Here is a 22,101-nt window from a genome sequence, read left to right on the forward strand (position 1 = left end):
CATGGGCTGTGTACTTTTTTTTTATTCAAAAGTTAGTAATATCTGGTAATATTTGAGCATGCAAGCCATAAACAGAATGCAAAAGTCTCTAGCAGAAAACTAGTAAGTTCTCGACACCGCACAACGAAGAATGAAAGAGCAGATAGTGAGCGAGATGGAAGAAAGAGGCATCGAAATAAAAAAAAAATAAATATACGAAGCACGAGAAATCAGCGGCGGCGTGTTCGTAGTAGAGACGACCGAATACAGTTGTACAGTAGAATAGAGGCGAGAGGCGAACGGAGAAGTGTTTCTTTCGTATTATTATTTCGACCGAAGGCTATTATCCCAATTTAAAATATTTTATTAAACCTCTTTCACATCTATACTTATATATCAACTAATTGTTAAATTATGGCAGAGAAATTCGATACGTAAGTTTCATTGGAATAGTGAACTGCCGGTAGTTTTATTAATAACAACGTGTCGAAAATCTGTTGGTTCGAGCGTCAAGCATGAAACTATGAACAACAAGACCACCATCGCATTATTGACATGTGTCAAATGTTATCGTTCGATTCCGATTTTCTATTCTTTTCTGGAAAATTCATTTTTCACGACTATTATTATTGTTGAAGTTTTTGAATCACAGAAATAGCCTGAAAAAATTAAACACTCGTAATAATGTAACGCGTTAATAGAATTTTCAAAAGTTCAACGTGGCGCATGGACTATTTTTATCATATCTGCACATTTTTCATTCGAAAAAATGGTTAAAAGTATGCTAATATTAATTCATAATTTATAGTTTAAAAACAACAAATGAGGATGACAGCGAAGAAATAGATCTCTGCGATCCAACCGCAAAACTCAGACTAGTAAGTTCTCTAAAAATGAAGTTTGAAAGATTTTGCAATTTGTATTGAGTTTTAAATTTTCATAATGTTTTTTATAGCCACCAATCGAAATAGGGCCGAATGAGCATCCTTTACAATTTGGTTATGCTCTATGGTATACAAGGAATCCGGTCGGCAAAATCACCGATTCGGGTTATGCTCAAAACCTCAGACTCGTAGGCAGATTTGCCAGTGTCGAGCAATTTTGGGCTTTGTACAGTCATTTACTAAGGCCCTCCGAACTTATGTCAAATTCTGACTTTCATCTCTTCAAGAATGGTATCAAACCCATGTGGGAAGTAAGGACGATATTTCAACCTCAATAACTCATTTTTCACTGATATTTTAAGCATATTCAAACAGCATTTATTTTAATTTTCAGGATGTCAACAACCGCATGGGTGGAAGATTTCAGTTAAAGTTAAAAAAAGGTCTGGTTGATCGTTGCTGGGAGAATCTTTTACTGGCTTTGTTAGGAGAGCAATTTATGGTTGGAGAAGAAATCTGCGGCGTTGTTGTATCAGTCAAGTTTGGGGTATTTATTTGATTTTTTACTTTTTGGTAATTTTTATAGGTTAGATGTTTTTAGAAAACTGTGAATTTCTTCACTTCTGCTTTCCCATAGTAATTGAAATTTATTATACAGGAAGACAAACTATATGTATGGAATCGCAAATGTGAAGATGTGGCAACGAGAGCAAGAATTAGAGATACGTTAAAGAGAGTATTAAATATACCTGCGGATGCTCGAATGAAATACAAAACTCACAATGATGCTTTAAAACACATCGCGCCGAAAGGCCAAGATGAGTGAACAAAGGAGATCAAAGACAAAAAAAGTTGAGCGACAAACTTTTACCGTTCGTAAAAAGAGTTTAGCTATAGCAAAGAATTGAAACTTCATACAAAGATTCAAATAATATTGATTCGCATTTTATTGCATGTAAAGGTTTTTTCTTTAATCCAAAGTTTTTCGAATTTATATGGTGTTGTAAACAAAAGCGAACTTTGAATCCACGGGTTTTTAGGAAAAAATGAAAATGCGACCAATTATTGGTGACTCAACTCGTCCTTAAATATTGATCCAATATTTAATTGTTTTCTTGACAATTTAAAGTTCTAACCTCATAATGGCATTCTATATCTCAATGGAGCTCTTTTGATTTACAGACCATACCCTTTTCCGATGTATGCAGAAAAACGAAGCACCAGTGTGATTTTTCTTTCTTCTCCAAATAACGAAAAGTGGCAGGATGCAAAATTTGTACATCTCGAAAAGCTGTCCACATCAAAATCTCGAGGATACGAATTACAAACGGGTGAAAAGTTAACGCAAAGTCTGACTGATAATTCGAGAAGTGTGTTGTGATAAGCGTCTTATGAAGATCAACGAAATACAATAATATACTCGATTTCGTCGCTATAAAAGAGTAATAAAGACCAAGCTGGAAGTTTCATACGAGAAAAGAAAATACCGAAGACTATCAATGAAAAGCAACTATTCTTTCTTTTGTTGCACAACCCATCGTCCTTTTATAGTACAAATTTCGTTATACATTTCTTAGAAAAAAAAAGGAAGCAAAAATACATTCCACAGACATTCCCGTTTTAAAAACATTCCCTGTTTTTATATACAAAAGTACGCGGCACAATTTCTAATGCGGACATAAAAAAGCACGGCATTATCATTGGAAAGAAAAAATACTGTATAATATTGATTTACATAAAAAGAAATGTTTATATAATGATGTATATATATAGTTTTGAGTTCCGTAAAGATACAGAAACAGAATTAGGTGATAGTAGTAAATCAGTGCTTTTTTCGCGCGTTATTGAACGAGCTTATGATTTTACAGACTAGCATCAGGTAGATATATATTCAATCGGTGTAGTCAACGCAAAACGCAAAGAATATTATATTTTGTCGAAAAAAACTTTCACGTAAAATTGTGCGTGTGACCCGTACCTGGAATATTTCAATTCATCAATTGTTCTATGGTATCGAAGATCGAAAACTACAACCTTAGAACAATGATTGTAACCATACCTGCAAAAGATAAAAAATTACATTCATTTCCCGTTGGGAAATTTACCAATGTATTACGAGAGTTTGAGCATAGTACAACTTACCTAATACAAAGGCAAATATAAGTTTGAAGTTTATGGAAAGATGAAGGTAATCCGGTATCTTCGGACTGTGATCGCCTTCGGTTGGTAAGAGCAAACCAATTATACACACGATTCCAGCTATTAGTGCCACAAAATTCGTTCCTCCTGAAAAAAAGATTGCATTCGATATTTTTTGTCTTTATTCCCATCACAGACAAAACAGTTAAAAGTTCCTACAATTGAACTTGATAAAAAAATTTCATGTTCAAAATTGCTTGCTACATTCATTAGATAGGTTGAATAAAAACGAAAAGTTTTGTTTTTTTTTTATTTTCAAGTACTTATTCGTGGTAGTGTATTGGATAGAAAATATACGGAACAAAAACCAAATACGTGGAGTGGAGATTGATGAAAAAAAAAAATTTATGCCCAAAATACTAAATTAACCTTTGTCCACGAGCACGCATTGGGAATCTTGGTAATGCCTCATTCTAAGCATACTTTTATCCAACCTTTCTTCGCTCAATGACTTATTCAGATCAGTGGTTTTATTTAAAATCGCCAAGGCTGTTTCTGCAAGCGCAAATGAAACGGAGACAAAAAATGGGGCGAAAAAAGAAAGATGAGTAATTCTTTATATCTACAAAGAGGCGAATTTTAAGAATTTACAAAATTGGAAGAAATTGATGATTGTACCAGTAGGAGCACTTTTGCTGACATTTATCTTAAGCATACAAAGATTTGAACTTACTATGTGAACTTCGATTTTGTGTCAACAGAGCATATGACCGTTGCTGTCTAGTCTCTTGTGCTGGAAGTTGTTGAAATTGACCTGGATCTGGAGTACTTCGTCCTGTGCTATCCTTTGTTCCATTTAATAGCCTCGCCTCAACGTCTCTCCAACCTATAGCCTTTGGGCACAAAAATCTTTACACAAATTGAGATTTTTGATATCACTTAACTAATAATAGAAAGAAATGAAAAACATGTATTCCAAGATTTTCCAGGAAGTATGGTTAACCTGCTTGTTTGGATGCTCCTGCATTTGTACCCTGAATTTGTCTATAATGTTGCAATTGGCTATCATCAAGGCTGTGTGTCTAATTAGTATGTAGACGCAGCAGCGTGATTTAATAGTGCCTTCTGGGTCCATCACTTTATATTTATTCGGAGCTGTACATAGTACTGAAATAATTGCAATTTTTGTAAATTTCTGAATAATTCTTTGAAATTTGTAAGCTTAACAGCGGCAATGCTATTTAAACGAAAGAATCACTTCAGAGTTTGTTGTTAACACGAATTATATACACCGAGTTATTTTTTTTGTGGAATAAAAATTATGCACAGATCACGAGTGTCATAATTTCGAAGTATTTCGAAAAACTTACCCTTAAATTTAACTGGAAAGTCATAAGGATTGTAGAGCGTAAGAACTTGTTTGTGAGACAACTGATCGTCGAGAAAGAACGTTATGTTTTGTGGAAAGACAAAAACTGGCAATTTCCTTGGTGTCACGGGCCCCAATTGAGGTTGCATTTTTATAGCCTACTTGTCGCTTCGCTAAATACGTTGTATTATTCCATGCACCTTGAGCGAAAAAAAAAACATGATTAATATGCATAAGTCATAGGCGTGTAGCTACGTATTACAGAAATAAATATGGGTTGCCAGTCGCCAAACATTTTTTTCGTTCGATAAAACAAAGCCCATATAGAGATGATCGATCACTTGCACATCCAATACTTACTCGGATAATTCAATTCAAACGAGATAATGCAACTTTTTATCTTAACGTTCAATTGAATCGATCAATATGTTATTTCGCACAAACTCTAAATTTATTGGATAAAAAACGTACAAGTCAAAAACTCAAATATTTATTTTTTTCATGTTTTTCGTGCTGCTTCCTATTCGCGAGTGTGACAATGAGAGAGAAGAACAGCTGGAGAGCAGCAGGCCTCAGCAACTTGCAATCGTGAATGAGCTTGCGTGCGTGTATGACAAGTATGACACACACCACCAGCACTGTCAATAAAAATTACCTTTATGACGATGATCCATCAGTGTTGGGATTGGGATAGGAGGAGAGTGGGGGGCTGGTAACAAAAAGTAAAAATGCGAGAAAACAAAACAAAGGTTATCACGTAATCTCCGTGAACTTGGCGGACTGATTTTGGATTTCTGTCTTCTTTTTTTTTCATTAGTTATGGTGAGTGTGCGTAATCTTTTTAATTATAAAATTCGTACTTGATAAAAAACGATATAGAACGATCTCCGCGATTATAAATTTCTTTTTTTAAATTCTTCTTTTATACTTATGTGCTAAGTTGAAACAAATGAAATGCTTTTCTGACATTCACATAAAAAAAAAAAAATTATTGAATTATTTTTCTAGAGATTTTTCCCCTCCAAAAAATGAACGTGGAACAGCAGGCGGCGCCGCGATCACGGCGCGAAGCAGTAGAAGAAAAAAAAAAGGAGAACGACACCAGCGCTACTAACTAGAGGCAGCAGAAGACCCTAGGGAAACAGCGGACGGATTCATCATTATCGCGTTTACGGGGGTTGCTGTTCTAAATGCAAACGGCAAAACTGACTGACTTCCCACCATCGAGTCTCGTGTGTCGTTCGACTGTTGTCATTTAGTTTGAATTACTTCACATTAATTTTCTGCAGAAACTGGGATACGGTTTTAAAGCTATGACTGATACGAAAACAGATAAAACTAAGGTCGACTTGGGTCTTCTCGAAGAAGACGACGAGTTCGAGGAATTTCCCACCGAAGGTAAAATTCATAAATATTCTAGAAACATTTTCACCTCTTTAACCTCAAATTTGCTGCATCATTATCGCAGATTGGACCGCAAAGGACGAAGACAATGAGGATATTAGCGTGTGGGAAGACAATTGGGACGACGATGACGTCGAGGACGATTTCAATCAACAGCTCAGGTAAGAATGTCCTGGCATTATTGTTACATATCAATCAAAATGAGTGTGGAAACAGTTTCCCCATTCACAGAATTACACAGTATCGAGACATAGTCAATCCTTTACACGTAGATCTTGTATCTAGAAGTTAGACTTTCAGGCAGACTTGTAAATATTATCGAAAATTAACATTTGAAAAAATTATTATTAATTTTACTTGTGTAATATTATTAAATTATAAAAATTCTCGTTCCAGGGCTCAATTGGAAAAGCAAAAAGCTCAAGGGGACAATGGTTCCAAGGAGAATTAATAAAATATGATTTCATCAAACAACTGTTCCAACCTATGGATTAAAAATTATTCATACATAGGCTTAAGTTGAATGTTCATTATTATTGGTCACTGTAGATATATATTTATATTAATTAACACTATCTTTGGATTACAACAAAGCATTGGCGTGTTGCATTATAGTTTATATCCTGCATAACCATGTAACAGAATTAAATCGGTTCTTTGTACAAAACTTATGATTGATACAAACAAAATCTTATTGAAAGAATTATTCCATACCTCCTAAATATACACGAACGTTATCCGTTTACGAGATGAAGAAAAAAATAATGGGGATGGAACTGCACTACGAAACAACATAACATTTCTCAACTTGAAAAAAATGATTATGACAACTGTTTTATACGTAATTGTTCTGAATAACAAAACGTTTACTCGCTCAATATGAGTAACGAAGTACTTTTTAACATCACAGTGACTGTACATTCAGGTACGCAAATATTTTCTTATTATGATCAAACCTCTTGGGAAAATATAGTCTTCGACAGCAATTTTCACCTAATAACCTTTTTTCTTAGTTTTTTTTTGGTTTTTTTTCTTGGCATTTCAAAACTGGCCTGGTCGTACCCGATGAACTTCCCACGTTCGTCCATTACATATATTTGTTATAAAAAAATATTTAATCAAACAATTTGTTGTGTGAGTTTAGTAGAAAGCATTGAGATAGGATTTTTTTCTCCATTTCTTGTTACTGATCAAACACTTGAAAAAAATACTGTGATCTCGAGTGACTCGGGTCTGCACTTTAAAGTTGCTGAAAAATACTATTTTTCATGGTAAAATTCCATACCGAGGGAATGTTGGCCATAAAATTCATACTGTCGTAAATATAAATGGAGAATATAAATGTATACGAGGCGAATGATGCACGATATGCATGGGAATAATCTCTATGAACTTTTGATATAATTATGTTGAAGTTTGCATCATTAAAATATATCGGAGAACCATTTGGTTTTTCTATAATCAAATAGTGAAAAACAATTATCTTATGTTGTCCATTATCTTCAAGAACTCACGAGGGGAAACAGGAGAACCATGGAATTTAAAAAAATGACTTTTTTCCAAATGGTTTTCATTGTGTTCTAATAATGCAAAATTCATTCTTTGATATATCGTTATTACTTCACCGCAAGATTAATTATGGCGTTGGATTAACATGACTCTGTCTGCACGAAGCCAAAATTTCTGAAGCAACAATATCGATGATCTGAAGAATCAAATCGATGTTTATTTTTTTGAACTCCAATGAACCCAGGATAAATTTGATGATATTCCGAGTGTCTTCCTCGCCAAAGACTCGCTTGACGTTGGCTGCTGTTATTCCGTCGAGAAGAACCGATAATTTTTCTTGAATTTTGCTGATCGGTTCGTCCGAGTGATCGACTTGCAAACTCGAGGATAAAGTACAATTGCTGAGATATTGCGACACTCGCGATACAAGGTTCTAAACGAGAAAAATAAATGATCAAAAAATAAAGAATGTGCAATTGTCCGGTGAACAATGATTATAACACTTCTTAGTATTCACCTGAATCAAAGGTTCCGTGACGCTGCCGAAAAAAAGCTTGCACCATCTTACTACAGCTTCTTGCTGCATCGTGTTATTACTACGAATACCCGCAAGTATTTCGCAAAGAAGATCGATTGATGCGCAAGTCATATTCAAACGACAATCGAGCTCTTCTAGTTCCTCTAAAAAGCCCAATAATATAAGTATTTTGAGCTTTCATCACGGACGCATTCACATGTGGTATCATAAACTAACGTTGTAATTTTGCTATTTCTCAAATTAGACCTTTTTTGTTTCTCACGTCATTTGATCGTTCATATATGGTAGTCAAATTAATGAAAATAATAGTTTGTGAACAAACCATCGTAAGGAGCATTCACAGTTTCCCACCATAGGGCAAGCATCTCCGAGTCACCGCTTCCTTCGACAGAGTCAACAGCTTCGTAGGCGGTATCAACGGAACAGTAATCAATTCTCTCAGCTACCAATTGTTGTAATTCATCTGCTAAGCTTGTCTGCATGGAAAATAAAAGAAAAAATCATTAGTAAGTTTGAAGGATTGTAAAAACTTCATGGTTCATTCAAATTAACAAATTGATGGTGTTTTAAGATTTACAGCTTTCGTATTTTTCACAAAGCGCCAAGGAATATCGGCTAATGGCATCAAAGTAGGCAAAGGTTGAACGTCCTCGTCTTGCTCCATTTCAAAACCGGGAACGACAGTTTTTAATGTGTTGAAAACTCCGGTAACCGTTTTAGCAAGAAATCTGTCGAGACGAGGCGCTACGGCATCGGCTTTTTTTCCAGCTCCACTGCTAGGTCTCAGAAAGTGGCGCAACTGCGGTGGTGATTCAGATGACAATCGTGTGCATACGTTTTTCAGATAATTCTCCATTTCTAATCTACCACCGCCTTCTGGCAAACGGATTTCCGACATGATAGAAGTGAATGATGGAATCTGTAGAAATACAAGACGAAGAAGAACAGTTTTAATGAACAAAATGGTAATCAATGATCGAATTAGAATTTGCATATATCTTCGCATTGAAGTACTCTCGAAAGTAATGATACCTCTTCAAGATTAGCATGTAATTGAGCAAAATCAATATACTGTCTCCTGACTGTAGCCGTTGTAGTTTCAAAGGTATCGACACCGTGCTGCTCAACATCGTCGAACTGTATGCAATAAAGAAGTTGTTGCGAACCATCGGAAGCCGTATAAAGTTCCGTTCTTGGAATAGCTAAATTCGTGAATTGATTGCCCTCGTACACGACGTACGATTTCTCTTCTGCTTGTCTAGAAATTAATAAATATGATTGGAGGTTCAAAAAATCAGTTGAACAAAATGTAGACTCGATCTTTACTGAATTCAGAAGAGGACAATGAGTTTAAGGAATGCGTACAACGGAGTCGTAGCCGTTGATTTTTGTTGAAGTAAATTTCGCAATCTCGCGATCGTCGTTGCGAAATCCGTAGGCTCTTCGTAAACCGGTGATATCCTATCCTCGTCACCCTCCGAATCCACTTGTAAAACATTGACATCTGCCCAAAGACCTCTGTGTCCTTTGGGTGTTAGGCCATCGAGGCAGAGAGAAGCTCTTCTCGAATTAGAAGAACTTTCTCCATTGTGCTCGTTGGTTAATTTCTTCTCAGTCGGTGGTATCTCGTCCCGATCAGTTTTTGGTAATGGACGCGGTACTAACGCAGCAGTTGCTGATGTCATACCATCCACCAAAGCTTTCGAAACAATCCCCTAAAATGAAAATATCAACGTTTTTTTTTTTAGTATAATGTTGTAAATTTTAATGAATCATGAAGATTCAAACTCACATTTTTATCGAGATTATCATTTTTAACGTTTTTCTCTCCTTCTTCGGTGGTAGATCTTAGAAGAGCAATGGCATTCTCGTAAATCCAACGTGGACAACTGACAGTTTGAACGGTAAACAAAAGACGCTTAGCCAAAATGGAGAGAAGTAATTTACATGGTAATGAACTCATCAATTCCCATTGCAAAAATTCTCCAGCGAGAACAGTTACAAGACGATGAAGGATATGTTCGATGGTAGCTGGGCTCCGAGAACCTGGATGAGTACATCTGTAAGCTTCTTCAATATCCACCGCTTTTCCTTTTTCAACGCGACGCAAAGCGCGTTTATATTCTTTAAGATGGAGCAATAAGACGTCTGCCAGTTTATGGGCAAGACGTAATTCGTCTATGGAACGAATATGAAACGTTATCTTGCTCAATACCTTTTCGAGCAATTCACTTGCTGCTTCCTTAAATGCACTGTCGTCGCTTAACTCGTTGTACCAAATATCAATGAATTTGGTATCAATATCTTGTAAAATTTTTGATACGTTCACATTCCCCGAAGGGTTCCAGATGATTTCTTGAATGTTTTCCCTTTCCTTCATATATTCTATACTATTTGTCAAACTCACACTTTTTTCTTTTTTCTCTTTAGTCTCTCTTTGATTTCTTAAATGAATTTCGTTGGCCTGTATTTCTGGCAAAACTTGCGATTTTTTTTCACCACACATCACGTTCAGTCTTAAATAATTCTCCAGCTTCCTCAGCATCCAGGGAGTTATAGGATTTATATAGAATGGAGAGCTTGCTTTTAGAGTTTTTTTCAGTACTATGAAACTGAGCCAGGTTGATGTTACACAGACTAAGATTGCCCACAGAATGGACATATATATTGGCAGTGCAACAAAACTTATCCATTGTTGCAATATCAAAGATAATACGGCACAGACCAAACTCATAAACAGCAAAATTTTGTTCCATCGGCTCATCGGTAATACCCGCTCCATTTTTATTTTGTGCCAATCTTTTGGTGATCAATTTCCACTGGAACAGTGCCAGTATTTTCCTGCCTACATCTGAAGGGAAATATAAAATTGGTCAAAGTTATATTGTAAGCAGACATGGCATAAACAAAAGAATTAGCAGTTAAATTTAATCCACTTCTGGAGGGTGACTTCCAGAATGCCATGGGAGAATTTTCCAAAAACTACAAAGAATTTATAGCAGTTTTTACATTAATTGCATTTGTTTTGTATGTTTTCACATCAGAAAGCAAGGATGTCACATGCATGCATTTTCAAAATGTTTGAACGGAAATTAATTTATAGAACCAGAAAACCAGTAATGCCAAACATGGTTGAAAAGTATACAAACCTTCGAATAATCCATGAAACTCGTCTACTCCATGATAACCATTTCCGGAGAAACTTTATTGTTTCCTCGTTTGAAGCACGAATTCTGATCCGAAATAAATAAACTACTTATTGCAAAGAAAAAATTTGCATTTTCGCAATAATAACGCAAATTTAACCTCAAACTCACCGACGTCATGTTTCATATCAATGCACCAATCCCTTTTATTTCGTGTTTGATATGTCTCTAAATTGTTGTTAAATTGCAGAAATTAGCACACGCTGAGCATCTACTTGTAATCATTCGGATTTTTATCAATATGAATCAGAGATACGTTGAGACACTTGAACTGTCAAAATTGCGTGCAGGAGGGATTAACCCATTAACCCACACCACACAATTTGACACTTTGATCACTTTGATCCACCTTTGATCCTTCCTCACACAATTATCAAACCCAAATGAGAAGCAAATGCATTTGTATATATATTTATTGAATTTATGTGTGTGTGACATTTGAAAACTCAGTCGATAAAAAAATCCAGAACTAGCACAACATTTCGCGCAAGAATGTAATATATATTTTGATATAAACATTTTGAAAAATTGAACCAAAAGATCTGACAGGTCTTCAATTTGAGACACAAAATGAATAATATTGAAATTTTATGATCCATTCGGACATGTCACTTCAATAACAACAAAAAAGCTTCACAGTTGCGCTGTCGTCAACTGCGCACTTCCGACATGCAATCATATAAAAGGAAGTGGTGCACAGCTGAAAGATTCTCGAGTGATCTCTGATCTGTCACTTTCAAGTGCAATACGCAAAACGTGTACTTCTTGAAAGAAATAAATTTCTTTTTTAGTCATCTTCGGTGTCAGTTGAACAAATGCGTTGGCAGGACGCAAAAAGCCTGCCTTCAAATTTTCTACCGCCGTGGAAAAAATAATGTTTTTTTTTAACTTGGAGCAATAACCGTGGAGATAATTATCGGTTTTTGTGATCGGACGAAGCGCATTCCCTGTGTCGCCAGCAAGACGAAATAGTATTTCGTAAACACATAATCTTTCTCAAGGAACTCAAGGAATTTCCTACGGTTAACCATGGCGTTCACGAATGTCTTGCTGCTCAGTCAGATTGCAGGATACGTTGTAGCTCTGATTCTGTCTCTATGCATTGTTGTTCCTATGAGTCTTCACCAGGATGAATTCCGGTAATAAATCACTTATTTTGTACGCAGATAATAAACAAATACTGTCTGAAAAATAGCTTCATTTACTTAAACATTTTCTATTTCTTATTCCATGGAACATTTCCAAAACATTTTTTTTTTTTTATATAAATTACGAAACCCTGAACGTCAAAAAAAATTTTTTATCTCCAGTCAGATCTTTTCCAATCACGTCATAGCATTGACCTAGTCTCTACAGTCTAAAACGATTAGTAACAACTTGAGTTTTTCAAATTGATAACAGGGATTGAAGAAATTGTTGAGTTTGAACAAAAATCAAAAATATCTAAACAATCGAATGGTTAAATTAATTATTATTTTTTTTTCAAATTCCAGAGGTCATTGTCTGCTCTTCTCGACAGGCATTTGGCAAGAGACCGATGGTCAATTCGTCGTAAATTGGTCATCACGTATTTACTGCAATTATACAATATTCGTGGGTCTTGTATTATTTTTGACTGCTGTGGTACAGATTTATCGCCTCTCAATGTTGATGTACAGAGGAGAAGACAGTTCATTCCTTTCTGCTTTCATGGATGTTGTCAGTTCAATATTTTTGACAGGGATGACCCTCGTTGCGGCAGTTTTGATAACTCTGGGTTTCATGACCTGGTGTCAATGCATGACCAAAAGATTTCCATCCTGCGAATTAGCAGCGGGCAATGATATCGACAAAACTGATAACATTGACACTTCCGGATTTCATATTGAACTCGGGGCTGCACAATTCGGTGCATGGAGTAGCCTCTCCATATGGGTTGGCCTTTCAGTTTTTGCTGTTCTCAAAGTTCTCAGATATCATCAACTCGAAAACATGAAAGTATCCATGTACACAGAGCGACAAAGATTAATAGAAGCCACTAATGCCAATCAGCAGGCAGAAACGAGTTAGAGTCAGGATCACAATTTATATGCTCTATTCCATTGATTCAGCCGACATCAAAGTTTGCGTCATTGGTATGCAACCAAAATTTTTGGCTACTTTTCAGTCATTCACATTGAGCTATTCTCTTCCTTCTGTACATTGAATTTGAAAAACGGTTCGTACAATGTTTCAAACTGTTCAATGAGTTTTCCTAGTCTCAGACTTGTGTATAATAATGAAATAATACGAGTTTCTTTCCATCCCAGCGATGAAGAATCAAATGTCACTGATTTACAGAAGGAAGATTCTAAGTAATGCTCAAAAAATTAGTCCACCACATTTTTTTTCGTTTTAAATCTGGTTTTTATTTTGTTTAAAAAACTCAATTTTTTGAAATTATTTTCACGATACAAATGAGTGTGTTTTCGAACGCTGTATAATGGACGATTCGACCAAAGATTTGAAAATCGAGTCCCCCTCTTATAGAAATTGTTTCTTCCCACTTATTAATTCACTCTTATGGGAATATTTACCAGTACCAATAAGGTTCTGTATCTCGAAACGAACCAATATTTAATTGTAATTAATACTATAACGCAAGTATTAAGTGTCAAATTTATTACCCTCTGAGTAAGAAGCATACTATTATTGCAAAGTGTGAGTGTGCGAATGTGCGATTGGGCGATTGCACGGAATGTGGATTTGGGAGTGTGCACTCCTTCGATATTCGCAAATACGATATGTAACCTTTACATATCAGAGATAAATTATCGGAACTCGTCGAAAAATCAATTGTTATAAAGCGTCGTTTTGAAAGTTTCTCTTTATTTTTGTAATCTCGAGGAAGTCATTATGTTCCCTATCCAAAAATGATTTTAAAAAAATTGGAGACCACTGAAAAAAAATAGAAGGGAATATTTGCTGCGTTCGAACGATACAACAATTAACTTGAAAATTCAAAGCAAAATGTAGAGATTTCTATTTAATCGCTCGGATAATTACTTTTGTTTTCAAAACATCATACATATCTGTATTTTTACACCTCCAACCCCTCATAGATGCGATCACGAAAAAATCTCGTAAGACTTTGAAAATTATTATTCTATTGTGAGAAAGGAAAATCATGAAATGTAATTCTCTTGATAATACGAAGCGATCTGGAATTGTTGCATCACGTATATGTATATACTCACTTTACTTTGAAGCTTAAAATACTTTTGTAAATATATACGTTGTTTTACACAATTATATAAACAATGAATTTCGTCAAGTTTTTAGAATAATATTCCACGATTATTGGAGTAAAAAATCACAGAGACGTCAAATTTGTTGCACTGGATCTAATTTTGTTTTTCATTAAAAAATCCAGATTTATTCGTAAACTGTGAAAAGAATGTATTATTAATGTATAAAAATATTTGTTGATATTATGTAGAACATTTTTTAAATCCATTAGCCAAATGATAGTGTCTTCTGGCGTTCGAACAGAAATAAAGATATTTTTCGGTTAAATATCAATCGACAGGTGTCTTACGTGTTCCCGGTGATTCGCCGTTGTAAGACAGATGAACAACAATCGAATGATGTGAAATATGAATTTTAGGCCCTTGGGAGCGTACACTCTAGCTGAAAAGTGGTCTTATTAACACGGATGACACCTCTTCCATTACAGTTTGCTCCAATTTCTTGACAAATTCCATTATAAAGAACAAAGCCATCAATTTTGCAGGGATTGTTGGCACATATTGGTACAGCATCGTCCAAAGGCTTGTAAACGTAATTCTCGGCGGGACACGGTCCTTGTCTGAAAGCTTCGTGGCAGGTTTCGTTCAGTGGAAAATATAAAAATCCGGGCCTGCAATCGCAGCTCCAGTAGCTTTTATCACCAGCCCCAGGATAAAGGAGCATATTTTCAGCGCATCTTCCCGGAATGTATATTGGTATACGTTCGTTGATCTAGGAAAACAAAATACTTTTTAAAAATGTGAGCACAGAGAGGAGAAATAATATTTTCTGTTCTATTCAAACTTGATGAAAAATAAAAAACGAAAGTTCTTTGTGTATATTCGCAAATCGATATAAAATTAAATGAACAGTACTTTGATAGGATTCATTGAATTATGTTCAACAAAATTATAAATATTGTGGTCCATTGGACCTCGAAACAGAATTTCTTCAGCAGCACGTAATGGAAGCAGGCTCACCGCAGGATTATCGCCACTCAAGTACGAAATGATCTCATCCTTCGGGTACACAATATCCTGAGACAATCCTTGATGGATGAACGCGAACGAAACGATTATAATTAATAACGTCATGGTATCGTTAAATATAGTATATAAAAGTGAAGCAGCAAAGACAGAGGCTTGTAAACTCCAGCAAGGATTTAAAAACCGTCTGCCTCGTCGAGTTACAAAATCTTTTAACGATAAATCGTATTTGTTTGTCTCGTCTCTGATACAAAGCAGAGATGTATTACACGTACACGTGTCGACGGTTCCGAGGTTCTCAATATTTCTGGTATTCGGTTGACTCGCTGTGGGATACTTATACATATGTATATGAGGAAGGAGGGAGGGAGAAAGATATCGAGTCGTCTCCCTAAGTAAGACGAAGATGATGAAGCTTGCGTTATGGGGATTAGGAAAAAATAACGTCAAGGAAAATATATGATCGAAAGAACGAGCTACTCCAAGTCGAAGTATTCCACGAAAATGCGGCTGGATGGAGAAGCCTCAAGGCTAACCAGTGCCAAATTGATACTACTGTACACTACCGTTCAAAAGTTTCTAAAGAATTGGGTGTTATAATAAAATGTGAAAAAAAAACAACAACAATTGCACACCAATCTTTGAACAATTGAAAAATCTCAGTTAAACAAGTTAACCACTCAGAGATTTCAAATGTTTTTCATTTTTAGTTGTTCCATGGAGGCTTGCAATATTAAAGATTTATATTAGTTGGCGATTATAATAATAACGAAATCCAGAAAAGCCTCCGGTGGCATAGTGCACGGATTAAATATTCAACGATGATTCATAACTTTCGTCATCAATATTAAGATGTCGTCATTGATTTTCTTAAACTTTCAAGCAGTAGTGTCTATCTCCTGCCCATATCTCCCACTCATAACTCGTGTTTTGATGTCCCGTTACGGTCAACGTGCGGTCTCCACGATCTTGACTTTGATTACACCCGGCTAATGTATTGAAATCCCCAATCGTGTTTCTTCCGCCTTGTTTCTTCGAAAATTCTTCCAACACATTGAGTAATAAACAGGAAGCGAATATATTTTCACTTGTATACAAATAAAAATTCTACAGTGCCTAGTATATTCAATCGTTATTAATTTTAGGATTGAGTATTGTGCGGCACAAATTTCTTCCTGCTCTCCTCGTTCCGGGAGCGCAACCCTTCGGAGGCACCATTATAATATGATAGGAAACGGCTCGTATTGCTTCGCAAACGGGTTCGTACGTTGTTTCCGAAATAACCAAGCTTAAATCTTCGGGGCAAGGTCCACTCGACGACAGCAAAGGGTAACAAGATCCCTCGTACGGTACCTCGTTGTCGTTCGTACAAGGATTCGGTATACATTTTGCCACGGTCTCGTTTGCTTGGAGAACAAAATAATAGCCATGTTCGCACGGTCCTTGCTTATATGTGGAATAACACTGATCGGACTCGAGGTGATACACGTAACCCGCGAGACACTCGCAAATCTCCGGCCTTGTCCCATTGTCGTCATCCAAAACCATGTTTTGACCGCACTCTTCCGTTGGCATCGGTGCCTTTGCGGTCGATCTACTTGCAGTCGTTACAGATTCTTCGGTCGTTGCCTGTGACGTTGATTTTTCAATTATTTATTATGTCGAAATTACGCAAGTGATGAATTCGAGTGAAAATAACGTTTGACGAAAGCGAGAACGTTTTTGACAGCGAATTTTATTGAAAGATTTATTGAGCGTCTCTTGAAAAATGATAAACGTTAAATATGCGATTGAATCGAGGCGAATTATGAAAATACTCATTATTACTATGAATTTATTATTTTAAATATCGTAATTTACGGTATTTGATCGATTATTTCAAATATTTATCAGAACTTATGGGTGACGAAATACAATCGAGTTGGTAAAGAGTAAAAGTAAACATACTCAAGTTAATTTCTTTTAGAATTATTGCATAACTATTCTTCCTTTCGAAATACGTTGATTTTAACGTTTTGAACTTACATGATTTCGACGATGTACCGCTGCACCATTTTCATCGGTAAATATTATGTCTTGTCCAAAAGATTCATTAACGAGTAACGCAATCACGAGACAACCGATGAATAATGAACTGCGCTTGTGCATCAATTGCGAACGAGCCAACATATTTCTTTCCTCTCAGAAGCGAAACGTGATACTGCGTACCGAAGAATAGCTGCACGTTTCCAGTGTGCTGGTTGGGACCCTTGCTCTTCAAACTTTCGAAAGTCGTCACTATAGAGCGTCGAGGCAAGTCGCATTTTTGTTTACCGCTCGTTTTTTTTTCTTCTAAACTGTAATTATTCGGAAAGTAGCATTTGGAAGCTAGAATTCGGAGAACGAATTGATGGCAATTTTGTACAACATGTTGGGTACGTTATATATTTAATGATTACGATAAGTACAAATCTCTCAATTTCGTATATACACAAATGTGAGCTGTTAACCACGGTCGAAGCACACACTTGAAAGTTCACGCAGATCGGGTCAAGTGTCTTCGTGATAATCTTTCTTATCGGTATACGAACATTTGGTCGTCAAAGTAAAAAACTAACGAAAAATATACGTATACAGGACGTTTCAAATCTCTTTTTTAACTCGTTAGATGAAAAAGTACTGCAACCTTTTTCTATGGATCGGGATTTGCGGATATAACGCTATTTTTCGGTAGCTCTATTTTCTGCAAGTAAAATCAATATTTTATAAATAAACTGAATTTTAAGTATAATAAATACTTGATTATAATAGAAATGACGAAAAACAATTGAACCTGTTTTTCGAATCAGTCAATCAAATCGCTAAAATATCGTAATGAGTACCCGGATTATCGTATCAATTCTTTCTTCCCATCCTCAAATTCCTTCACCGATGTTTGGAAAATATTGTCAAAATCCACAGTATTTTCATTCCAGTTATCGTACTGTTCCATGTCAGAGAAAAACGTATTCACATTCGATAGAACTGGATTACTCGACAGAAATGCGCTCTTTTTGAAACCAGGCAAAGATTTGAATTTCAAATATAATTTGAGAACCTCGTGCGGGAGCAATTCTCCAAATTGTGTGAAAATATTGAAACCGTCTTTTATAAGAGCAGGCCCGCATCCTGGAACCCAACTTCTGTAACAAATACAAAAAAAATTCAATGAATATCAGTACAAAAAATTTCTTCAAATTAACAAAATATTGTTGTACATACTCTAGAGCAGGAATAACTCTGGTGACTCTTGCTTTGAAGTGATGCTTGACAAAATAGTAATAAACCAAGAGATCCTTCTCTGTAAATTTCCTATTGAAGAGATGACGATTTCCTTCAATTTTAATAAGGAACATAGACTCACGGTCCTTTTTGTACAGTTCTTCTCTACAGTGTTTTCTTTGCTTTTTTGATTTTGAGTACTGCGGATAGAAAGCTGATCTTGGCAACTCTCCAAGAACTTTGCACTGGAACAATGTTTGGAACAGTACTATAGGAGTTCTGTAGAGATCATAGTGATCATTTTTACAAATCAATTCCTGAATTGAAAGATAATAAAAATAAGTAAATTTATTTTACAAATAAAAGGAAAATTTTGTTCACAGCGGTAGACATGAGTTATGTAAAATATACCAACGAGCATAACTGACGGAGGAACACAAAGGTAAAGAATCATTCTTCCCTTCTGGCGTAAGTTACTATGCAACACCAGTGATTGGACCAGGCGATAGGTAAAATTTCGATCTGCCACTGAACCTATTATCTCATAACTTGCTAGATTTCTCCATGCTTTCTCTTTAACATTATTGAAGTAATCATCCAAGTCATTGGTCTCATTCTTCCAGTCTCTGTACGCCACCTCGAATATGTGACCAAAATTTACCTTTTGTAAATAAAGGTTTTTGTGAAATCTTAGTTGTAGATCCATCAATCTTGGCCAAAAATATTCAGTTCCTTCAAACATTTCAATCTCCTGGATCCCTGCTTTGAGCAATTCTTCCGTCAATACCCCTAAACCTGGATTCATCTGCATAACATGAGGTGTTTTAACACTGCGATGCGCCACTATCAATCCAGCTATTGTTTTTGCAATTTCCTGATCCATCAAATACAAGATACTAGCTTTTGGATTTGCTCGAGATTCGGCAGTAATAGCATCTTTTGCTTCCGAGATAGAGTCCGTTGATGAGCAAGATTCATCCGTTTTCGTACGACTTTTCCGTGGTTTCTTCTGGGACGTCAAGTGTCGCGAAAAAAAATTCGCATTGCACTGATCCAAAGACTTTTCAACAACACGCCTGCATTTCACAGCGATGTTATAAAAGTTTTTCATGGTCTACGAAATGTAGATTTTAATGTCTGTTTGCAATTCGAACCTACTACAAATAAGTTACTTTTAAATAAAATTAGCATAACGAATACTGACGTATTGTTTATTATGCGATCTCAACAATTCGATGCCAAATTGTGTATCATTTGTTGAATATGTAATAATGCAAAACTTTTTTCACTCCGACTCGTTGTTTGTCAACAAACGCCGCTGGATCGCCAATTTCAACTAACCTAACCTTAAAACACGTGGGAGATTTTTTTCCCATTCCCGGCCACCGGCCATATGCCAGACCCGCCAAGCTCCCTATTATAATGTAATCGATATATACTAATGAACGTTTGAATAAGGCATATTTTTTTTTTTTTCATATCAAATAATCAAAATGGTGGAGTATAATCATTTGGAAAAACCATCTAATCGTGAAAAACCGAATTTTTTGGTGTACTGCTCCGAGATAGTTTTTTTCTATATAATCGCAAATTACCCTAGTAGCAATTTTCAAAAAAGTGCCAAAAAAAAGTTACCTTAATGGTATAAATGTCTGCCAAAAAGTTATCTGAAAGTTAACAGTTGTCTGAAAGATAACTTTTTAACATCAGATAATTAATATTTCGATAACTTTTTGGCGGACATTTGTATACATAGGGAGGGTATGAATAAAATTTTCGAATAGAGTCACGTCTATACATATATTCGTTTTTATTGAATTCTCTATAAAAAGGGTCACGAGAATTTACTTCAGTTTTCGAAAGCTTGAAAGTATTTACTAGAATTTACTGAAAAGGTCTTTTCACTGAACTGACAGACAAGTGCGTTATCTGTATATATATTAGGATGCTTCAAAAAAAATCGATATTTTTTTTTTTTTCGTGGGCCGAAGAGGGGTGTTAGTATACGTAAAAAAAATGACTTACTCAAATTTTCAGATCTTTTGAAAAATATATAACGGTCCCTCAAACGACTTTTGTATTTTTTTTCCTGTTTTGGGGACAAACGTCATGAAAAAAATCATAAATCGTTATGCAAACATAAAATGCACTTCTCCCTTGAATACATGAAACTTTACCTTTGTGTTGAAAAAAAAAATCATTAATTAAACGGTCCCTCAAATGACTTTTCTGTTCGTATGACATTTTGTTCGTACTAGTGCACTTGTACTTTTGTTACATTGTAGACCGTGAAGCAATATAAACAGAGCTACTATGACCACGACAAGGACGAAGCTCAACAGCTACATGAGCTAGGGGCTTCGCAAAAAACATGGGAAAAATATGCTTCATATTCAGCGCAGAGAAAAATTATTTCCGAGCTAAATATTCAAAAAACATATAACGTAATTTTGCAATGAATTTGCGTAGTATACTGGAATACACATGTTCAGCGCATTATTCCAATGTATTTTATGCTCACAATATTTCACTTATTCAACAAAGAAAGTGCATTTTTTGTTTGCATAACGTTTCATGACTTTTTAAGACGTTTTCAATGACGATTTTCCTCAAAATAGGAAAAAACATAGAAAAATCGTTTGTGGGACCGCTAAATATTTTTTTTTTAATCTCAAAGTTTGGGAAAGTCACTTTTTTTATATGTACTAACATCCCTCTTCGGCCCACGAAAAAAAAAAATCGATTTTTTTTGAAGCACCCTAAAAAACATATAACATAATTTAGCAATGAAATTGTGTAGTATACTGATGTTCAGCGCATTATTCCAATGTATTTTATGTTCACAATATTTCACTTATTCAACAAAGAAAGTGCATTTTATGTTTACATAACGTTTCATGACTTTTTAAGACTTTTTTCATGATGATTTTCCTCAAAATAGGAAAAAACATAGAAAAGTCGTTTGAGGGACCGCTAAATATTTTTTTTTTAATCTCAAATTTTGGGAAAGTCACTTTTTTTACATGTACTAACATCCCTCTTCGGCCCACGAAAAAAAAAAAATCGATTTTTTTTGAAGCACCCTAATATATATAGGAAGGGTTCGTGCTCTTTGAGATCTTCAGAGTGAATTTATTATTTCTTCAGGCAAATCAATCATCATAATGAATCAGAAGCTTTTATATATTTATACATAACGCTATTTTTTCATACCTTAATATTTTGATATAGAAAATATTACACGTGTAGATGTGCACGTATCCTTAAATCTGGAAAAAGTTTATTCGACAATTCATCACAAATTACAGCTGAAACGGAGATTAACCGGAAATTTGCGTCAAAATAGGGGCATACCGGAGTGTCCCACAGTGAGCATTTTTCCACACGAGCACTGCCAGAAATTTCCCAAAATCTTTTGTTTCTATCATTTTCTGTTTCTAGCAGCCTCCTTATACTACCTCGTCGCGAACATCAAGGATCGCTTTGCGTCGATTATTAACCGCAATCATCAACAAAGAATGGGAAAGTGGTTATGAAGAGAAGGGAAGGAGCAACCCTTCGTTTTATCTCTTATTTTTCAAGCCGGTCGTAGTAGTGAAAA

At 35.5% G+C, this 22,101-nt stretch overlaps 8 protein-coding genes across 16 annotated transcripts; 3 read left to right on the plus strand and 5 right to left on the minus strand.

Moving 5' to 3' along the window:
* Nucleotides 1-138: 138 nt before the first annotated feature.
* Nucleotides 139-2,373, plus strand: eIF4EHP (eukaryotic translation initiation factor 4E homologous protein). Of its 3 annotated transcripts, none has more exons than XM_043417562.1 (6): nucleotides 145-413; nucleotides 788-857; nucleotides 935-1,174; nucleotides 1,258-1,410; nucleotides 1,522-1,735; nucleotides 2,046-2,373. In XM_043417562.1, the coding sequence occupies exons 1-5, from the start codon at nucleotides 394-396 to the stop codon at nucleotides 1,687-1,689; spliced, it is 651 nt and encodes a 216-aa protein (XP_043273497.1). In that variant the 5' UTR covers nucleotides 145-393; the 3' UTR covers nucleotides 1,690-1,735; nucleotides 2,046-2,373. The 3 variants fall into 3 exon arrangements, with proteins under 3 accessions (XP_043273498.1, XP_043273497.1, XP_043273496.1); XM_043417561.1 differs by having other exon boundaries at nucleotides 1,522-1,715; XM_043417563.1 differs by lacking the exon at nucleotides 1,522-1,735 and having other exon boundaries at nucleotides 139-413.
* Nucleotides 2,364-5,163, minus strand: LOC122409767 (motile sperm domain-containing protein 1-like). 3 transcript variants are annotated; one of them, XM_043417556.1, is made up of 7 exons: nucleotides 5,027-5,163; nucleotides 4,373-4,571; nucleotides 4,006-4,169; nucleotides 3,736-3,895; nucleotides 3,432-3,557; nucleotides 3,006-3,149; nucleotides 2,364-2,922 (listed from the first exon to the last, which is right to left on the minus strand). In XM_043417556.1, exons 2-7 carry the CDS (start codon nucleotides 4,518-4,520, stop codon nucleotides 2,891-2,893), a joined length of 774 nt encoding a protein of 257 aa, XP_043273491.1. In that variant the 5' UTR covers nucleotides 4,521-4,571; nucleotides 5,027-5,163; the 3' UTR covers nucleotides 2,364-2,890. The 3 variants fall into 3 exon arrangements, with proteins under 3 accessions (XP_043273491.1, XP_043273490.1, XP_043273492.1); XM_043417555.1 differs by lacking the exon at nucleotides 5,027-5,163 and adding an exon at nucleotides 4,732-5,008; XM_043417557.1 differs by lacking the exons at nucleotides 3,432-3,557; nucleotides 5,027-5,163 and adding an exon at nucleotides 4,732-5,003.
* Nucleotides 5,073-6,446, plus strand: Sem1 (Suppressor of exocyst mutations 1). Its single transcript, XM_043417568.1, has 4 exons — nucleotides 5,073-5,193; nucleotides 5,380-5,769; nucleotides 5,840-5,936; nucleotides 6,172-6,446. The coding sequence occupies exons 2-4, from the start codon at nucleotides 5,685-5,687 to the stop codon at nucleotides 6,224-6,226; spliced, it is 237 nt and encodes a 78-aa protein (XP_043273503.1). The 5' UTR covers nucleotides 5,073-5,193; nucleotides 5,380-5,684; the 3' UTR covers nucleotides 6,227-6,446.
* LOC122409758 (uncharacterized) lies at nucleotides 6,290-11,362 on the minus strand. Its single transcript, XM_043417538.1, has 9 exons — nucleotides 11,140-11,362; nucleotides 10,972-11,055; nucleotides 9,615-10,673; nucleotides 9,188-9,537; nucleotides 8,855-9,080; nucleotides 8,400-8,741; nucleotides 8,145-8,298; nucleotides 7,802-7,965; nucleotides 6,290-7,717 (listed from the first exon to the last, which is right to left on the minus strand). Exons 3-9 carry the CDS (start codon nucleotides 10,602-10,604, stop codon nucleotides 7,412-7,414), a joined length of 2,532 nt encoding a protein of 843 aa, XP_043273473.1. The 5' UTR covers nucleotides 10,605-10,673; nucleotides 10,972-11,055; nucleotides 11,140-11,362; the 3' UTR covers nucleotides 6,290-7,411.
* Nucleotides 11,363-11,667: 305 nt separating this feature from the next.
* On the plus strand, nucleotides 11,668-14,914 carry LOC122409769 (transmembrane protein 179). Of its 2 annotated transcripts, XR_006260755.1 has the most exons (3): nucleotides 11,668-12,167; nucleotides 12,522-13,142; nucleotides 14,780-14,914. XR_006260755.1 is itself a non-coding variant. In XM_043417560.1 (2 exons), the coding sequence occupies exons 1-2, from the start codon at nucleotides 12,058-12,060 to the stop codon at nucleotides 13,075-13,077; spliced, it is 666 nt and encodes a 221-aa protein (XP_043273495.1). In that variant the 5' UTR covers nucleotides 11,668-12,057; the 3' UTR covers nucleotides 13,078-14,568. The 2 variants fall into 2 exon arrangements, 1 of the variants encoding a protein (XP_043273495.1); XM_043417560.1 differs by lacking the exon at nucleotides 14,780-14,914 and having other exon boundaries at nucleotides 12,522-14,568.
* Nucleotides 14,376-15,784, minus strand: LOC122409775 (uncharacterized). Its single transcript, XM_043417567.1, has 2 exons — nucleotides 15,255-15,784; nucleotides 14,376-15,006 (listed from the first exon to the last, which is right to left on the minus strand). Exons 1-2 carry the CDS (start codon nucleotides 15,603-15,605, stop codon nucleotides 14,650-14,652), a joined length of 708 nt encoding a protein of 235 aa, XP_043273502.1. The 5' UTR covers nucleotides 15,606-15,784; the 3' UTR covers nucleotides 14,376-14,649.
* Nucleotides 15,785-16,319: 535 nt separating this feature from the next.
* Nucleotides 16,320-17,628, minus strand: LOC122409771 (uncharacterized). Its single transcript, XM_043417564.1, has 2 exons — nucleotides 17,286-17,628; nucleotides 16,320-16,889 (listed from the first exon to the last, which is right to left on the minus strand). The coding sequence occupies exons 1-2, from the start codon at nucleotides 17,427-17,429 to the stop codon at nucleotides 16,386-16,388; spliced, it is 648 nt and encodes a 215-aa protein (XP_043273499.1). The 5' UTR covers nucleotides 17,430-17,628; the 3' UTR covers nucleotides 16,320-16,385.
* A 42-nt stretch (nucleotides 17,629-17,670) lies between these two features.
* Nucleotides 17,671-21,980, minus strand: mtTFB2 (mitochondrial transcription factor B2). Of its 4 annotated transcripts, XM_043417546.1 has the most exons (5): nucleotides 19,402-21,980; nucleotides 18,916-19,305; nucleotides 18,501-18,817; nucleotides 18,122-18,421; nucleotides 17,671-17,982 (listed from the first exon to the last, which is right to left on the minus strand). In XM_043417546.1, exons 1-4 carry the CDS (start codon nucleotides 19,609-19,611, stop codon nucleotides 18,127-18,129), a joined length of 1,212 nt encoding a protein of 403 aa, XP_043273481.1. In that variant the 5' UTR covers nucleotides 19,612-21,980; the 3' UTR covers nucleotides 17,671-17,982; nucleotides 18,122-18,126. The 4 variants fall into 4 exon arrangements, with proteins under 4 accessions (XP_043273481.1, XP_043273482.1, XP_043273479.1 ...); XM_043417547.1 differs by having other exon boundaries at nucleotides 18,501-18,745; nucleotides 19,162-21,980; XM_043417544.1 differs by having other exon boundaries at nucleotides 18,501-18,745; nucleotides 18,916-21,980.
* Between the last annotated feature and the right edge of the window lie 121 nt (nucleotides 21,981-22,101).

This window comes from Venturia canescens, chromosome 4, assembly GCF_019457755.1.
Source record: "Venturia canescens isolate UGA chromosome 4, ASM1945775v1, whole genome shotgun sequence".
NCBI classification, from domain to species: Eukaryota; Metazoa; Arthropoda; class Insecta; order Hymenoptera; family Ichneumonidae; genus Venturia; species Venturia canescens.

What these genes read in the sequence shown, in the direction of transcription:
- eIF4EHP (XM_043417562.1), top strand. Translation starts at nt 394, where the DNA reads ATGGCAGAGAAATTCGATAC. An exon ending in CAACCGCAAAACTCAGACTA is followed by an intron (nt 858 to 934) that starts GTAAGTTCTCTA and finishes TGTTTTTTATAG; the next exon opens with CCACCAATCGAAATAGGGCC. An exon ending in TTGTATCAGTCAAGTTTGGG is followed by an intron (nt 1,411 to 1,521) that starts GTATTTATTTGA and finishes TTTATTATACAG; the next exon opens with GAAGACAAACTATATGTATG.
- LOC122409767 (XM_043417556.1), bottom strand. Translation starts at nt 4,520, where the DNA reads ATGCAACCTCAATTGGGGCCCGTGACACCAAGGAAATTGCCAGTTTTT. An exon ending in AGGAGCATCCAAACAAGCAG is followed by an intron (nt 3,896 to 4,005) that starts GTTAACCATACT and finishes TTGTGCCCAAAG; the next exon opens with GCTATAGGTTGGAGAGACGT. An exon ending in ACAAAATCGAAGTTCACATA is followed by an intron (nt 3,558 to 3,735) that starts GTAAGTTCAAAT and finishes TTGCGCTTGCAG; the next exon opens with AAACAGCCTTGGCGATTTTA.
- Sem1 (XM_043417568.1), top strand. Translation starts at nt 5,685, where the DNA reads ATGACTGATACGAAAACAGATAAAACTAAGGTCGACTTGGGTCTTCTC. An exon ending in CGAGGAATTTCCCACCGAAG is followed by an intron (nt 5,770 to 5,839) that starts GTAAAATTCATA and finishes TCATTATCGCAG; the next exon opens with ATTGGACCGCAAAGGACGAA. An exon ending in GATTTCAATCAACAGCTCAG is followed by an intron (nt 5,937 to 6,171) that starts GTAAGAATGTCC and finishes TTCTCGTTCCAG; the next exon opens with GGCTCAATTGGAAAAGCAAA.
- LOC122409758 (XM_043417538.1), bottom strand. Translation starts at nt 10,604, where the DNA reads ATGGAGCGGGTATTACCGATGAGCCGATGGAACAAAATTTTGCTGTTT. An exon ending in ATGATAATCTCGATAAAAAT is followed by an intron (nt 9,538 to 9,614) that starts GTGAGTTTGAAT and finishes TTTTCATTTTAG; the next exon opens with GGGATTGTTTCGAAAGCTTT. An exon ending in TCAACGGCTACGACTCCGTT is followed by an intron (nt 9,081 to 9,187) that starts GTACGCATTCCT and finishes ATTAATTTCTAG; the next exon opens with ACAAGCAGAAGAGAAATCGT.
- LOC122409769 (XM_043417560.1), top strand. Translation starts at nt 12,058, where the DNA reads ATGGCGTTCACGAATGTCTTGCTGCTCAGTCAGATTGCAGGATACGTT. An exon ending in CTTCACCAGGATGAATTCCG is followed by an intron (nt 12,168 to 12,521) that starts GTAATAAATCAC and finishes TTCAAATTCCAG; the next exon opens with AGGTCATTGTCTGCTCTTCT.
- LOC122409775 (XM_043417567.1), bottom strand. Translation starts at nt 15,605, where the DNA reads ATGTATAAGTATCCCACAGCGAGTCAACCGAATACCAGAAATATTGAG. An exon ending in TGAGTGGCGATAATCCTGCG is followed by an intron (nt 15,007 to 15,254) that starts GTGAGCCTGCTT and finishes TTGTTTTCCTAG; the next exon opens with ATCAACGAACGTATACCAAT.
- LOC122409771 (XM_043417564.1), bottom strand. Translation starts at nt 17,429, where the DNA reads ATGTTGGCTCGTTCGCAATTGATGCACAAGCGCAGTTCATTATTCATC. An exon ending in CGGTACATCGTCGAAATCAT is followed by an intron (nt 16,890 to 17,285) that starts GTAAGTTCAAAA and finishes TCAACGTCACAG; the next exon opens with GCAACGACCGAAGAATCTGT.
- mtTFB2 (XM_043417543.1), bottom strand. Translation starts at nt 19,611, where the DNA reads ATGAAAAACTTTTATAACATCGCTGTGAAATGCAGGCGTGTTGTTGAA. An exon ending in TTCCTCCGTCAGTTATGCTC is followed by an intron (nt 18,818 to 18,915) that starts GTTGGTATATTT and finishes CTTTCAATTCAG; the next exon opens with GAATTGATTTGTAAAAATGA. An exon ending in AGAGTTATTCCTGCTCTAGA is followed by an intron (nt 18,422 to 18,500) that starts GTATGTACAACA and finishes TATTTGTTACAG; the next exon opens with AAGTTGGGTTCCAGGATGCG.